General features: G+C 42.0%; 1 protein-coding gene across 4 annotated transcripts in view; it reads left to right on the top strand.

Moving 5' to 3' along the window:
- Positions 1–17470, top strand: part of ate1 (arginyltransferase 1) — a 186290-nt gene that overhangs the window by 27345 nt on the left and 141475 nt on the right. The window contains exons 6-8 of one of the 4 annotated variants that reach the window (XM_036980792.2): positions 9263–9477; positions 12788–12916; positions 14934–15062. In XM_036980792.2, coding sequence (XP_036836687.1) covers positions 9263–9477; positions 12788–12916; positions 14934–15062 — 473 coding nt within the window. The remainder of the gene's footprint in view (positions 1–9262; positions 9478–12787; positions 12917–14933; positions 15063–17470) is intronic. The other 3 variants (XM_036980807.2, XM_036980801.2, XM_036980814.2) reach the window with 3 other exon arrangements.

Genomic DNA, 17470 nt, shown 5'->3' with positions numbered 1-17470 from the left:
GAACGTTATTTTTCCAAACATAAAAATAGTACCCCCCCAGCTTCAAGAGGTTAACAATAATTGTATCTTTAAAATGGTGTAAAATACCTCTGAGGAATTTTAATTATTGTATTTCTGTTTTGAATTTGGCGCCCTGCATTTTCACTCGCTGTTGAGGTGGGACGCTAGCCTACCTAGAGGTTAACTTCCTGACTAAAGTCTTGATGTTGCTTCAGTATATGGACATCATTTTCCTGCCTCATGATGCCATCTTTTGTGAAGTGCACCAGTCCCTCCTGCAGCAAACTACCCCCACAACATGATGCTGCCACCCCCGTGCTTCACGGTTAGGATGGTGTTCTTCGGCTTGCAAGCCTCCCCCTTTATCCTCCAAACATAACGATGGTCATTATGGCCTAACAGTTCCATTTTTGTTTCATCAGACCAGAGTACATTTCTTTAAAAAGTATGATCTTTGTCCCCATGTGCAGTGGCAAACCGTAGTCTGGCTTTTTATGGAGGTTTTGGAGCAGTGGCTTCTTCCTTGCTGAGCGGCCTTTCAGGTTATGTCGAAATAGGACTCGTTTTACTGTTGTTATAGCTACTTTAGTACCTGTTTCCTCCATCTTCACAGGGTCCTTTGCTGTTGTTCTGGGATTGATTTGCACTTTTCGCACCAAAGTACATTCATCTCTAGGAGACAGACCTTCCTAAGCGGTATAATGGCTGCGTGGTCCCATGGTGTTTACTTGCTTACTCTTGTTTGTACAGATGAACATGGTACCTTCAGGCGTTTTGAACTTGTAGACTTGTGGTCTACAATTTTTTTTCTGAGGTCTTTATTTTTTTGGGGTGGTTTTGCCATGATGTCAAGCAAAGAGGCACTGAGTTTTTGAAGGTAGGCCTTGAAATACATCCACAGGTACACCTCCAATTGACTCAAACGATGTCAATTAGCCTATCAGAAGCTTCTAAAGCCATGACATAATTTTCCAAGCTGTTTAAAGGCACAGTCAACTTAGTGTTTGTAAACTTCTGACCCACTGGAATTGTGATACAGTGAATTATAAGTGACATAATCTGTAAACAATTGTTGGAAAAATGACTTGTCATGCACAAAGTTGATGTCCTAACCGACTTGCCAAAACTATAGTTTAACAAGAAATTTGTTGAGTGGTTGAAACACTGAGGTTGGCGTCATTAAAACTTGTTTGTGAACTTCCGACTTCAACTGTAGGTCCTTGAAATAGAAATGTAAGTGCTTAAGTCTTTGCGTTTGACTTGCCAATGTCTGTATGAACCCTGTATTGGCTTCTTGTTCGGCTCGCAAATGAAAGATATAAAATCACTAGATATTGAAATTATGCACGCGTCATTTGCTTTCCTGTCAGATCTTGTCCCAGGCCGGTTTTTTTTTTTCATTTGGACCAGTAGCTTTCAGTTGGCTCTGGCCCGGTGTGCCACTGGCAAATTTACCTGCATGTCATGCCCTGCGGTGCACTTAGGGCCTATATGTCTACCTCGTTGTGTAGCCGTTAGCAACGCTAATGATGGCCTTTTTAGTTTTCGGGTAGGTAGAAAGGCAATTGAAAAGTAGCTTCAAAGTTGCCTTTGCCTACCTGGTAGAATCATGCGTATTTGCAGTAATCCAGTGGCCATTCGTTTTCAAAACAATCACAAGTTCGGGACAGATACACCGCTAGCCAAACACAACTGTTTGGCTGGTGAGCACCTGAATAAAGGGTACCCTAAAGGGAAAAAAAATGGGGGAAATCATTCCTCCAATTTAGTTTTTTTCAGATTCTCCCCTCTAGAGGATTTTGCCGAAAAGAAAACCATGGTCATTTGAAATCTGTAACAAATAGATTTTGTACTTTTTGAAGTCTCTTTTCTTTGCTGTTACAGTAAATCTTTCCAAATCAATGTAAGAACACAAGGGCATGCACATTTTAAAAGATGCCTAGTCATTATTAGCCTGATTCTGTAGTGAATGCAAGCACATTATGGGACACAGGCCAAGGTCTGGATTCACAAAACCTTGTTAACACTAGAACTGCTGGGCCTCAATGGACTATCTAAAAAATAATAATTTAGCTGGTTTTATGAAGGCATTGGTAAACATTAGAATACGATTTGTATTTTATTTCAAATTACACAATAGCATTCTCATTTATTTTGCTTAACAAAATCAATGCAATAACACAATGCTAAAATTCAGGTGTTCGATTTTAAAAAATGAAGAAAAAAAAAAATGTCATGGAGTGCCTTTTGTTACAACTATGAAACAAAGCACATGTGTTAACATGGTAACAGCTTATTTTTATAACCCTAATATTTAAAAAAATACACCAACCACTATGACACACAGTCAAAAGACGAGCGGTCAAATTATAAAAAGAAAAGTATCATAAACATAAGCGCCAAGTGGCCTTGATAAATAGTGAAACTGCACAAAAGCAATAAGGGTATTATAATGAATATAAGTGTTGATATGACAGCAGTCAGTCAATTATTGTCAGCTCGTGCTTGTGTTCATCATGCAATGGTATCAGTTGGATTTCCTTTAGCTGTTATCCCTTGTCCTAACAGTTGACAAAATGTTCAGAACTTTCACTTGCTTTACGCACTACATACCTTTTTTGTTTGTTGTGCTTAATAGTATCAGGTTTTCTTTGTCCCTGTGTCTTGTCATTCTTCAACTTGTCATTCTTTGTCATTCTAACCACTAGGCTACCCTGACTCGCCCTGGTCTTCATTCACAATTGGTGATAACATAATTATGCATTCTTCGCTCCCCCCGCACTCAACTCTCCCATTCTCCCATCATACTTTACTTATTTATTTAATCTGTAACGTGTGAAAATTAGTTCGATATGGTTTAAGTTAAGTTTCGAGGCAATTGTCAGGTGATTATCAACTGAGCACTGCACTCTCAGCTGTAGGAAGAGGGAGCAGTGTAGGCCTTACTGTTGGGATGAGAGGCAACGGGAAAACCGTTCAAGATGACGACATGCCCTCTTAAAACTGGTTATTACTCCAGTTCTGTGTGTGATATTAAGATTCTAACAACGGCAGTGTGTTACATAGACTGCAGTGTGTTACAAAGCTCTACTGGTTCTCGTTTAAAAAAATCTATATATTTTTGTACCTTATTTAATACTAGAACCGTCAAAGGCCAACGGCCACTGATTCTTCATTTTTGTAATTATAATTTTTTAAATAAGCCAAAAGAAAAAAACTATGTCCTACTCCTTCCTTGACTTTTCCTAAATGGTTGTATTTTACATCAGAATTTTGGAATCACAAACAGGAATAGGTGTGAAAATACTTTTCTAACTTAACCCACCAAGACAATATGCTGTAGGACGTTGGTACCTATTGCTAACTTAACCCACCAAGACAATATGCGGTAGGACGTTGGTACCCAGCCGGGCGCTAATGCCTCCCTCTCTCTCCTCACTGAATGAATGACAAATAGATGAATGGGCAATAATCATTCACCTTCACAATTTTCATTTAAAGATGGGCTTTTATGGGACTTTTATTTACTGTAATTCTATTACTAATCAAATGTATTTTAAGGGAAATGAAAACATGCTAAATGTTGCAGTAGGCCTTGAATGCAAACCATATCCTTGACTCTATCCAACTTGATGAGCAGGGAGAAAAAATTATGCCTGCACAGCCTGCCCATCGAAACTATATCTCAACTAATTTCACACATAATAAGAGTTAAGCCTATAGACAAGATTTAAATTGAAAATCATCCGACGGAAAATATTGTCAGTTGTAAAATTGTATATGGAGATGGACTCATCTTGTAATTTATAGATGCAGGGAAAGGATAATCACTTTATCAAAACCTCTTTCAGTCACATGCAGGTAAAACATTTTGAATTTGATATACAATGCATTCGGAAAGTATTCAGACCTCGTGATTTCATTTTTTTAAACGCTACAGGCTTTTTCTAAAATTTGCACACAATACCCCATAATGACAAAGCAAAAAACCATTTGTATTTTTAATGTTAGCAAATGTATTAATAAAATATACCTTCTTTACCTAAATATTCAGACCCTTTGCTATGAGACTTGAAATTGAGCACACAAAACACATCTGTCTATATTAGGTCCCACAGTTGACAGTGCGTGTCAGAGCAAAACCCAAGCCATGAAGTCTAAGGAATTGCTGCAGCATTGAAGTGGCCTCCATCCTTCTTTAATGGAAGCAGTTTGGAACCACCAAGACACTTCCTAGAGCTGTCCGCCTAGCTAAACTGAGCAATCGGGGGAGAAGGTCCTTGGTCAGGGAGGTGACCAAGAACCCGATAGTCACTCTGACAGAGCTCCAGAGTTCCTTTGTGGAGATGTGAAAGTTGTCCTTCTGGAAGGTTAACTATCTCTTCAGCACTCCACCCATCGGGCCTTTATGGTAGAGTGGCCAGACGGAAGCCACTCCTCAGACAGCCCGCTTGGAGTTTGCCAAAGGCACCTAAAGGACTCTGACCATGAACAACAAGATTCTCTGGTCTGATGAAACTAAGATTGAACTCTTTGGCCTGAATACCAATCGTCACGTCTGCAGGAAACCAGGCACCATCCCTTCCAACAGGGCAACGACCCTAAGCACACAGCCAAGACAACTCAACACTGGCTTTGGGACAAGTCTCTAAATGTCCTTGAGTGGCCCAGCCAGAGCCCGGACTTGAACCCGATCGAACATCTCTGGAGAGACCTGAACATAGCTGTGCAGCTACCCATCCAACCTGACAGTTCTTGAGAGGATCTGCAGAGAAAAATGGGAGAAACTCTCCAAATACAGGTGTCAAGCTTGTGGCGTCATACCCAAGAAGGCTGTAATCACTGCCAAAGGTGCTTCAACAAAGTTGAGTAAAGGGTCTGAATACTTATGTAAATGTGTTTCATTTGAATAAGTTTGCTAAATAAAATAAAAATGTGTAGATTGAGATTTTATTTAACCCATTTTAGAATAAGGTTGTGCTGTAACAAAATGTGGAAAAAGTCAAGGGGCCTGAATACTTTCCAAATGCATTGTAGTATCAGAATGCACATATTTTGCCGTTTCTATTACCTTTGTCAAATAACACTCATAATTCAAGAGGTGCAGCTCTATTTTAACTTTTTCCAAGAATATCTGTGCTGTCCATGCATTCGGCACATGACACCTCCCGCGGCAGCATTCATCTGGCTACTAAGCAAAAACTAACATATTACAATATGCTATTTTTTTATGTAATTCATGAGCTGGTCCTTTTGTTGAAGAATGCAGCAAAATAATTTCACCTGTGCACCTGGCTGATTTTATATTATCTTTTTCATTTCTACTTTGTCAAAAGCTGTAACTGGACTTTATTCATTACTATAACTCTCTTACGAATCGATTCTACAAATAAATGTGATCAAATTAATTAACCTATTTTTGTTTCTCTTACAATAAAAACAGTGTATCGGCCTACGTTTTTTTTCCCCTAGGAATTTGTAGGATTATACAGAACATATCCTTTACTCTAAACAAATAACTCATTTAAAAATATATATTATTCATGCAATCCTTTTAAAATGGTTTATGCACTATCAAGCGATGGTGCTTATGTTTGCTGCACCTTGCTTGTTGATATGCAAATGCTTAAGACGATTCTTCAAAAATAAAGTTATTGGATGTTCTTAATTCCAACATGGCTAAACCATTGTCTTAAACTCATGGAAGTGAGGAAAATAAGCTAATGAAAGCAATTGAACATGTTTAGTTGACTCACAAACTTTGTCTAAAAGTTTCAGTATTGATTGTTTTAAATCCAAGTATATTTGTTTTGTCAGTAAGAAATGTGCTAACAGGATTGCCCTTACTAGCTAGCTCATTGCTTCGCAACAATCATGATCTTAAAAATATAGTTAATTTCATAAAATCCTACATTAAGAAGAAATGTTTTAGGAATTGCACTTACAAATGAACTTATTTTAAAAATATATTTAAAGCTTTCTTTGTGAATCTGGGTCCAGGTCATGATCAATTATATATTTATTTTTAATTAAATATTGCTGCGACCAAAATCATGTCAAAAAAAGAAGTGTAGAACCCTGCTATGTGTTTGGATCAGTCACAGTCTTCAGTCTGAACAGAGGCCAGAACCCAATATGTGACCGCTCAATCTTGCCCTGACTGTGTTTAGTTTATACTTATTTGGAGGGAAACCATTTGACCGCGCTGTCACTCCTGCTCTCTGTTTATCTCCTGCTCGGAAACGTTCTCTCTTTAGTCACAGGATACGGAGAGAATTTGAGGATATACAAGGGAAGGATGTAATGCTCTCTTCAGTCATCTGACTGAGACACATCATTTTCTGTTCGTCTCTGGGAGAATGTGAATTGGATCGGCTTCACAATGGTGCTACCTTACAGAGTTCTGTTGAAGCTACTGTAGACTTTCATTGCAAAAGTGTTTAAATCAATTATTCGGTGACGTGAATATACTTAGTGTAGTTTTATCTAAAAAGTACAACTTTAAATGTTTAACCATTATGAAATTCACAGTGGATGGTCCTTTTGTTCCTCCTCTGAGGAGCCTCCACTGCCTCGCATCCTCTCGCCACTATCCCCGCCTCCTTCTCAAAACCCATTAGAAGAGGTCAGAGGGGACGGACCTCTAGCTTTCTCATCCAATGGGATTTGAGGAGAGAGGTTATGAGGAGTATGCTATTCAGATCTTCCCTTCCTCCTTTTTCTTGCTTTCTCACGCTCTCGCCTTCGTTTCACTTTGTCTCATAACTTGGTGTCTATTGTCTAGAGTCTAGACACAGAATCACTCAACCTGCCCCATAGCATTAGCACCCAGACAACTGCAAAGTTAACCGTGACTGAGGGATTTATCTATGGTCTCTCGGGGTCCTGATTGAGTTCAGATAAGCTCACAACTCTTACCTCAATGAATGATTTACAGAAAAGTGTGTAGCCCTCCAGTCAAAGTACCGTCCATATAGATACTGAAGGGAGCGTACAGTTCATAGTATGTAGAGACATTAGTTAGAATGTGTAGGTCTATGCTGAAGGCTGAGGATTGTTCCACCCAGTTTTGACACAAGGTCATATTAGTTAGTGCACACTGTAGTAAAATGCTTTGCAACAGAAAATAAACTAATCTTCTGATTGGACATGTTTTTAGGTAGTCCTTGTTTCAGTTATTTTTCTTACATTTGATGACTAGTGAATATGACCCTGGTTCTGGTTCCTGACACTAGTACTTGCCCTCTCCTCCTGCGGGTCTCCGATATGACATTCGCCAATCAAGAGTGCTTTTGGTGGCGGCTTGCAGAAGGCCAGGTGGGGAGGGATGGGGTTACTGGAGCTGCATTGCGCAATATATGCGTGCGTCAAGTTGAGAGTAGTCCGTCTGTCTCGGTCCTCTGTCATGTAGATGCAACAGACTCCTCTGTAAAGAATGGGGTTTGTGTGTGTCACTTTTCGTAGTAGGTCTGGAAGAAGATCCAGTTTCCTTACAGTACTCTCTTTTCCTATCCTGTTTAAGCTGTATCAGCCTGGTTTGTATGTTTGTCTCTAAGACACTGCTCTTGTGATTGTAGTGGGCTCCCTCTGATGTCAGCAACAGACACACACCTCTGCCTAAGGTCCAGTACTCTGTGTGGAGCAGCTACTGACATGCTGGAAAGCTGAACGCTGTTTCCCATCAGAACCTGCAGCCCTGTCCAAACCATCCAGCACAACCCCATTGTGTATACTTCTGGCCCCTCTTTGGACACTGTATTAACTAACCTCCAGACGAGCTTCAATGCCATACAACGCTCCTTCCATTGCCTCCAACTGCTCTTAAACGCAGGGAAAACTAAATGCATGCTATTCAACCGATCCCTGCCCGCACCTGCTCCCCCGTCCAGCATCACTACTCTGGACGGCTCTGACTTTACGTGGACAACTACAAATACCTAGGTGTCTGGTTAGACTAAACTCTGCCAATGACTGGAACGAACTGCACAAAAATCACTGAAGCTTGAGACCCATATCTCCCTCACTAGCTTTAAGCACCAGCTGTCAGAGCAGAACACTGCACCTGTACATAGCCCACCTGTAAACAGCCCATCTACCTACCCCATCCCCATACAGTATTTATTTATTTGTCTTGCCCCTTTGCACCCCAGTATCTCTACTTGCACATTCATCTTCTGCACATCTACCATTCCAGTGTTTTAAATTGCTATATTGTAATTTCTTTGCCACCATGGCCTATTTATTGCCTTAACTCCCTTCTCTTACCTCATTTGCACTCACTGTACATAGACTTTTTTTGTTTTCTTTTGTTCTGCTGTATTATTGACTGTTTTGTTTATTCCATGTGTAACTCTGTTTGTGTCGAATTGCTATGCTTTATCTTGGCCAGGTCGTAATTGCAAATGAGAACTTGTTCTCAACTAGCCTACCCGGTTAAATAAAGGTGAAATAAAAATAAATAAATAAATACACACAGTCATATATGGTCATGATCTTTGTCATTCGATTGGAAACTCCCCAGAGGCAGAGGACCTTCTATCTCCTGAGTTGATACCCCTTCATTTGAAACCAAAGGTGTCCACAAAAAGCCAAGAAATCACTTGCAGTCAACAAACACAACCCATGCTGTTTTATAGGTTCTCGTGCGGTGATGTCATGTATTGAAGAAGGGGGAAGAAATAGAAAACGACATCCATGTAGATCTGTTTTTTTTTTTTTTGTGTGTGTTGGCGCATGCGTGTGGAGGCTACGCTAAAGCAAACAAGGCAATCCGACTTCCCCTGAGGGGAGCAAAGCCATTGGAAACATGGCCTCACACCCACAAAACATCCCCAAATGTGGGACTCATCATCAATGGCAACATCGTTTAAAAGTAACCACCTCTTTCTCACTCCCACACTACCGTGTTAATAAACCTCATGCAGAAGTCTTGCATGAAGGGGAAACTTGTTCGCCTGTTCCATAAGGCTGTAGTTTAGTCCCCCCCCCTCTTTCGAGCTCTTTTACACAATTCTTTTTATATTGAACAGTTTTGGAAATGCCCTACCCCAAGCTTGTTTTTGGAGCGAAAAAGGATTACTATGTGGTGTTAACATCCTGAAGTTCTCGCACCCTTGGAAAGGGAACTTGTGCTCCCATCTATACCATTCTAGTTTCTAACAATAGTATTTATTCTCTCTCTCTCCCTCCCACCCTCTCTTTCTCTTCCCATTTTTCTCCTGCTCTCCATCCCACTCTTCTCCATCTCTCTCCTCCCCTTCAGGGGTAGGAGCGGACCCCGGCAGGCCGTTGTGTAGGAAAGCCAAGGAACTGAGGAAGGCTCGCCGGCTGCAGAAGGAGCAGAAGAGACAGGTGGGGGGTGGAGTCCCGGCCTCTGCGACCTCTAACCCCGCCACGCCCGTCCAGCTCACCCAACCCAAAGCCCTGGAGGAGTTCATCAACGAATCTCTGCCCGATAGTCCTCTGCACCGCCTCGAGGTAAGCGAGAGAGGGGTTCAGGTCTACAGCTACTTCCTAGCCCCTACTCATTCAATGTCTACAGATCTGAAGGAACCGGATGGGTGTAAGTAATACAGTGATGGCGCCACCTAGCCTTCCAGTAGCTTTAGGTGAGTTTCCTCTATCTTGCTTTACGTCTATCCACTTCCAAAGGATCTACCGTCAGACCCGGCCAGAGAGAGGCCTCTATCGGCTTCCCTAACCCAGTGACTTCACCATGCGTGCCTGTGGGGAGAATGGTACGGCCAGAGCCCAAGTGGAAAATCCAGCACTTCACGACACAAACTCAACCAAATGGTAGCCTGACCACACACACTGGGTCAGGCTACCCCAAGTAATCACATTCAAACGACTGCAGAGCTCTGCATTGTTTATAAGAGATGTAAATGTACTTTTGGCTCTGGGATGTACTGCAGGCAGGGCTACATCCCAAATGTTACCCTATTCCCCATAACCTATAGTGTATTACTTTTGACCAAAGCTCTAATGGGCCCTGGTCAAAAGTAGTGCACTATGAAGGGAATATAGTTCCATTTGGAACACAAGCCCAGATAAATACATAAAAATCCCTTTCCAGTATAAGGTGAAGTTTTGGGCCATCCTCTTGACTTTCGCTGAGGTTGGTAGTCTAGAGTGATGTCAGCTTTTGATTAAGCCAGACCTTGAGACGAGCTATTCATTCACTGACTGGCACTGAGCTCCCATCAGACTCCTCTCCCAATCAGCTCATCTTAGCTGATTAGATTACTTCTATTGGCTGTGATGTTTACTCATTCAATTTCCTTAAGTGGATGTACGTACACACAAAGTCGAGCCACCCAATTGAAGGTTAATTTGTTTGGCAATTTAAGATGATTGAAAGGCTCATGTGTTTTGAAACATGAGTTTCTAGGCCTAAAGCATGCCGATGGGCTGCAATCAATACTAGGAATTGGGATGTTTAGGATTCTGATGATATGGAGATAATTGAATCTGGGTTTTGCCATTTACACCACTCTTTGACTTTGAGAGTCTTAGACTTCAGCATGAGCCAGTTCAGGATGATCTAACATACCAGAAAGTTCAGAATTAGATAGAAGTGAATTGAGTCGAGCACATCTGACTGCCTGTCATGTAGAATATGGATCGTGCAAGTCTGCTCTATTTATTCTATTTCTATCGACAACTTTCTCAGAATGTTTCATATCACTAAATACACCCCAGTTCAGATTTGTTGAGTAAGCTGTGGAGCTACAGGGGGAAACTGAAGGTCTTGGACCGCAAGGATATTTTGGGTGTTTACACAAATGCAATTAACAACATTCCAGCTCCACTTCATCACCAGCACAACCGTTAAACATGTCAGACCGCCTGAGTGATGGATTCAGACAATCATTAGGAAAGGACTGGGAGGAGGAGAGAAGCATGTACATATGGCCCCAATGAAAGAGACGTGAGAGAGGAGATGTGATCGAGGCTCAGGGGCCCCTGACTAGGTAAGGCCCCTTCCCTTGTATTGATAGATACATTGAGACTGTGGGAATCGTAATAAAGCCTTTTCCTGTAACCACAACCCTGTTCTCATCCACAACCCTTAGTGTTTTACAGTAAAACTAGTGGCTTTTAGTGAATGACATAGATGAGATGTCTGGAGGGTCAGGTTGGGACACATACTTGTGCCCTTGCCACCACCAGGGGTCAGTGTGGACATACGATTGACAGCCCCCCCTTTCCCCAAAGAGAAGCGTATAACACCAACCTGTCTTTCTCGCTCAATATGCCTTCCTATTATTTATTATTTTTTAGTTACAAACCCACTCTCCTCTCACATGTTCACTTGCTCTTGTTTGTCCATTGGCCTTCTCTGTTTATCAGACACATTCTATAGTCAGCGAGTCTCTTCTGCGCGTTTTTATCAAAGAGAACAGGATATGGGCTCACACAGAGTTCCACATGTGGAACAACATATCGGCTTACAGGGGCTTTTGAAGGCCAATATCTCCATTTTAATTATGTGGCATTACAGACACATTATTGGAATGGTTTTGTGTTAGTCTGTCGGTGCCATCTCATTCGATTTGTTATGAGAGCGTTGTGTTTTCACCAAACTATCCAGTGTGGTGTTGGCTCAATAAAACTATTTTGGCATATCAAAGGATATCTGGCGTTTTAAAAGTACATTTAAAGAGGCCTTACTTACGTAAAAGGCCCAACATCTTTGTTTGAATATACAGTGCGTGTACCAAGCAGTCATATGAGAGCCCTGTGCATGTCCAACTCAAACAAACCTTGGGTTGAAATTCCCTCGCAGGCTACTATTCAAATGGCAGGGGCATGTTGGCCAACAAAAGCTTAAAAACAAACATGTTTAATTAAAATGAAGCTGGGGGGATTATGAAGGTTGAATTCTCACATTCTCAACACTAGTGGTTATGCTTTATCCAAAGCTCAAAGGCCTGGCTGCCTGACTTTTGGGCCTGTTTTAAAACTGGTTCTAATCCTCCCCTACTGTAGCTTGACATGACATGGTGAAGCACTGGAAATGGGGTTTATAAGAGGTGTACACACACACACACACACACACACACACACAGGTCATGTTTGAATGATCTCTTTGGTTTTTCAGGAGATCAACCCAGGTAAGGTCTTTTAAATTATGTTTCTGTTAAACATGATGACAAACACTTGTGGTGTTTACCCTATTTGTTCTCTTTTGTCATGCTCTCACCTGTCACTCTGCTTGTCTCCATGGAGATGGACACAAACACGCCCTCCTCCTTTATCAACCTCACTGCTTGGGTGTAGCACCTGTGGTTGCGGTAATAGAAAAACTGTATTGTAAATAACTCCCACCCAATATAACTTCTGAATGCTGTTTACGGTGTTAATCATTCAGTCAAATACCTTTTTCAAGATGTATAATAAAGGCTCACCTTGGTGTATCCTGTCCCCACACACGTGGAATATAGAATGCTTACTTAATACAAAACATCTTCTTAAAAATGTTCACAAGGGCCTACCTTAAAGGAGGGAAACGGCTTAGATGGTTTAAAGCCTGATGTGGCATGCTTGAAAATGAGAAATGTAACACTCAAAGATTTGCCTTAGTGACGGACAGAGTTAATGGAGGACGAGACATTCAGTTTACCCTCCATTCTGTTTCTTTCATACTTTTAAATACATTTTTCCTCCCTCTGCTTTAATATGCGAATGTGGTGTACCCTCTGTGTGAATTTGTCTCCACTTATCGTTCTATGTCCTGTCTTCTTATATTTGTGTTAACCCTTCTCTGCCCATCCCTCTTTTGAAGGTGAGGCTAGTGCGCTCCAACCCCCCCAGTTCACAGTTCAAAGCCTCTTTCGACGCCTCCTACCAGGTGTACAAACTCTACCAGATGGCCATTCACCACGACCCTCCAGACAAGCCCACCGAGAGCCAGGTCAGGGGTCAGCAGGTCAACCTGCACAGGGGGAAGGGAGGGTGGGAGGGCGAGGGTTAAGGGGTGCTTTTGATATCAAAACACAGTGAACAGTGTTGAGAGTAAATTCAGTTGTCTTTATTATAAAACACCATGTGGGAAATTTGCCTTTGGATTCATAACCTTGATTTATATAAAAACAAACAACATTAAAACATCATCAGGAGCATCTCGTCAACATTGGGTGAACATCTTGAACCGACAGATGTAATTGTTATCTGGAGTTTGCCAAATAGTATAATCAGTCTCTCTCCAATGTGAGCGAAGTATCTCTGACCAATGTTTGTGTGCAATCTGTCATCAGGCAACTAAGATGATACAGATGCAAGTGAATGGGGTGCTAAGTGAAAGGGAATGGAGACATTTGATAGAGTAGTGGAGGGGAAATGGCGAGAACGTGGAGTTAGGTGACATGAAAGAGCAAGTTACCATAATCACTCTCTGGCTATGGAAGTGGTTAGGATGGAGAGAAGAAGAAATTGAAAGTGTGACTTTGTGGGCCAGTGGAGGCTGCTGAGGGGAGGACAGCTCATAATAATGGTTGGAAAGGAGCTAGTGGAATGGCATCAAACACATGGAACCCATTTATTTGGTATCGTTCCACTAATAATGCTCCAGCCATTACCACGAGTCTATCCTCTCCAACTAAGGCTTCACCAACCTCCTGTGCTATGGGTATGAATGAAAGGGAGAAAGTGAATGAAGGACTCAGGATTAGGGGAGTGTGTGTGTGTGTCTGTGTGCGCGCTCTGTTACATGTTTCTGGATGTCTGAATGTGTGTGCATGTGATCTCTTGTTCGCTCGCAGGGGGAAATTTCCCATACACGGAGGAGGGTGAAGGCAGTGTTTCTACAGGTGCCTCAGTCTAATTGGGTCTTTTAGTTTCTGGGTGTGTCCTAAGTAGCACCCTATTCTGTACCTAGTGCACTACTTTTGACCAGAACCAAGTAGTGCACTATGTAGGGAATAGGGTGTCATTTGGGATGCCACCTCTAGCTGTTTGAATATGGTGGCTGTCAGGTATTCATTCCCACCCTCTTCCTCTTTTCTTCATCAGTCTTCCACTCCCTCTGTGCCCATCATTCCTGCTAGTTTGTTTTTATTCCATTCCCAACCAGTCACAGTTGTTGAACTGAAGCATCCACTTAAAATTCAGTGTTAGCATTAGTTTGTATTTTTTGCCCATGTTGGCACTTGACACAGTCGGAGGATTGTCTCCGCCCTGCGGTTCTCACCAGACATTCTGTCTCGAAGGCTGGAGCTCAGCCTGATTTTTTTATCTGTGTAAATCTCACACCACTTGGGACATTGCTATTGTCTCATATCTGGATGTATACAAGAGTAAAAGCGAGTGTGTAGATCCCTATCTGAATGCGAGTGTGTGGAATGTGGATGCCTGTTGTTCCTTGAATCTCATATCTTAGAACTCCATTCAACCTCTAGTCCCCTGTCTTTCTCTTTGAGGGTTTGTCGTCAACCGTGGTGCGGGGGTGGTACACTAGCCTCATCTTCAGGGTCCCTGGATCCCTCATCTCCAGGCAGTAACCACCACTGGACTCACTCTCCCAGAATTCTTAGTTTTGGTTTGTTGTTAATTCTATGGTTGGAATCTTGATTGGCCTGACTCGTCTCAATTCAGAACCGAGCAGCTAAAAAAATAAAATAAAGAATCAACAGAACTTTGAACTGGGAGTCTGAATTGCTTCAGTAGAACGTTTTTATAGTGCTAAACTGCTTATGCGGCATTGTCTAAAACCTCTCCACTTATTGTTTGGTTCTCCTATTGTCTGTCCATCCCCCCTGCAAACCAATACCACACCTTCCTCTTCTTCATTCTCCCTCCAACACCCCAACTCCATACTGTATGTCCTCATTCTTCTTCGCTGTTTGTCTTTCCTCCTTCGCTGTCCCCACTCTCGACAATCAATTTTGACTTTATCCATCCCTCCACTTCTTCTTTCACCATCCTCTCCGAAGGTGAGGCTAGTGCCCGTCAATGATGATGATCCTCAGTTCATGGCGACCTATGAGCAGTCGGCAGCGCTGTACGCACGCTACCAGATGGCCGTTCACGGCGACACCCCTTCCGAGTGTAACGAGAGTGAGGTACGGTAACGTTTCTGACGTCGCACCTACTGTAATGCACAGGGCACAGTGACTGCCACAATGCTACCATGCGCTGTGCTGTACACGCCACCCTGCCACATTTTGCTCCTCCATCACAAACACAGTACCATCCATAGAAGGGTTGAATATCTTTTTTGTTGCCAATTAACTTGAAATAAATATGTGTATTCATTTGTCTGCAGATAAAATATGCCTAGATATGAATATTAATTTATTTAAATTCTGTCAGTGATCTGTCCTGTTGAGAATTTTCTGCCGGTTTACTTTTCCATTTTTGAGTACAATGTCAATGTCCTTAACATCACATGATTGCGCTGACCGCGTAGCATGTTGACACAGCAAATCTCCTGCATGCTTGTTTGCCCTGCATGCCATTATGTAAGTTGATTCCATTGTGTTTGATGGTGATTTATGACTAGGTGAACTCAATGCATGTCATTGCCTGTGTGTTTCATGGGCTGTGTCTCAAGGCATCCTATTCCCTATATAGTGCACTACTTTTGAGCAGAGCCCAGAGCAATTACAGGGAATAGGGTGCCATGTGTGTATTAACCAGGGTTAGCTAAGAGACACACGGAACCTCAACATTATTAATGATTCTTATTTTTTTTTTTCACCTTTTATTTAACCAGGTAGGCTAGTTGAAAACAAGTTGTCATTTACAACTGCGACCTGGCCAAGATAAAGCAAAGCAGTGCGACAAAAACAGCACAGTTACACATGGATAAACAAAAGGACAGTCAATAACGCAATAGAAAAATCTATATACACTGTGTGCAAATGGAGTAAGGATTTAAGGGAATCAATAGGCCATAGTAGCGTAGTAATTACAGTTTAGCTAATTAACACTGGAGTGATAATGTGAAGATGATGTGCAAGTAAAAATACTGGTGTGCAAAAAAGTTAATAAAAACAATATGGGAATGAGGTATGTAGTTGGGTGGGCTATTTACAGATGGGCTATGTACAGCTGCAGCGATCGGTAAGCTGCTCAGATAGCCGATGATTAAAGTTAGAGGGAGATATAAGTCTCCAACTTCAGCTATTTTTGCAATTCGTTCCAGTCATTGGCAGCAGAAAACTGGAAGGAAAGGCGGCCGAAGGAGGTGTTGGCTTTGGCGATGACCAGTGAGATATACCTGCTGGAGCGCGTGCTACGGGTGGGTGTTATGGTGACCAGTGAGCTGAGATAAGGCGGAGCTTTACTTAGAGCAGACTTGGTTGGTCCACACTGAGGTGATCAGGCGATCAGGGAGTTAGTTTCACTCTAATGAACAGGACGAGGCTGGCCTGAATCCTGGATTTCTGTATTTCATTTTGAATTATTTTGCCAACATTTTTAGAAACACTTTCACTTTGTCATTATGGGTTATTTTGTGTAGATGGTTAAGGGAAAAACATTACTTTTTAAATAAAAAATAAATAAATTTAGAATTCAGACTGTGTAATACAACAATGTGAAATAGTCAACAGGTATGAATACTTTGAAGGCACTATAACAGGCTTTTAAAATACAATATTGGTGAACAGTTTCTACTTAAAATATTGAAGGGCTTCAAAATGTACTCTCTTCTCAGCGGTGTGAGGCATGGCATCGCAGTGCTTGAGGCATCACTACAGCCCTGGGTTCGATCCCAGTCTGCTGTGACCGGGAGACCAATGAAACGGCGCACGATTGGCCCAGCGCCATCCGGGTTAAGGGAGGGTTTGGCTGGCCGGTATTTCCTTGTCCCATCATGCTCTAGCGGCTCCTTGTGACTGGCTGCGCACCTTTTTAAGCTGACTTCGATCGCCAGTTGTAGTGTTTCCTCTGACACATTGGTGTGTGGCTGGCTTCCGGGTTAAGTGAGCAGTGTGGCGCTCGACCTTTGCCTCTCCCTAGTCCGTACAGGAGTAGCAGCGATGGGACAAGACTAACAATTGCATATCATGAAATTGGGGATATAAAGGGTAAAAAACAATGTACTCGATTCTTGGAACGACCCATATACAGTTGAAGTCGGAAGTTTACATAGTTAGGTTGGAGTCATTAAAATTTTACACTAAGTTGACTGTGCCTTTAAACAGCTTGGATAATTCCAGAAAATGATGTCATGGCTTTAGAAGCAATTTCCAAACGCCTGATGGTACCACGTTCATCTGTACAAACAATACTATGTACAAAAGTATGTATGTACCGCTTTGGAAAGAGATGTGGGCTGTCTTTTAGAGATGAACGTACTTTGGTGCGAAAAGTGCAAATCAATCCCAGAACAGCAGCAAAGGACCGTGTGAAGATGCTGGAGGAATTGGGTACAAAAGTATGTATATCCACAGTAAAACGAGTCTTATCGCCATAACCTGAAAGGCCGCTCAGCAAGGAAGAAGCCACAGCTCCAAAACCTCCA

Source organism: Oncorhynchus mykiss, chromosome 1 (assembly GCF_057628025.1).
Source record: "Oncorhynchus mykiss isolate SJ-2025 chromosome 1, ASM5762802v1, whole genome shotgun sequence".
Lineage (NCBI taxonomy): Eukaryota > Metazoa > Chordata > Actinopteri > Salmoniformes > Salmonidae > Oncorhynchus > Oncorhynchus mykiss.
Note: the sequence above shows the minus strand (reverse complement) of the source record. Positions and strands in the feature narration are given on the sequence as shown.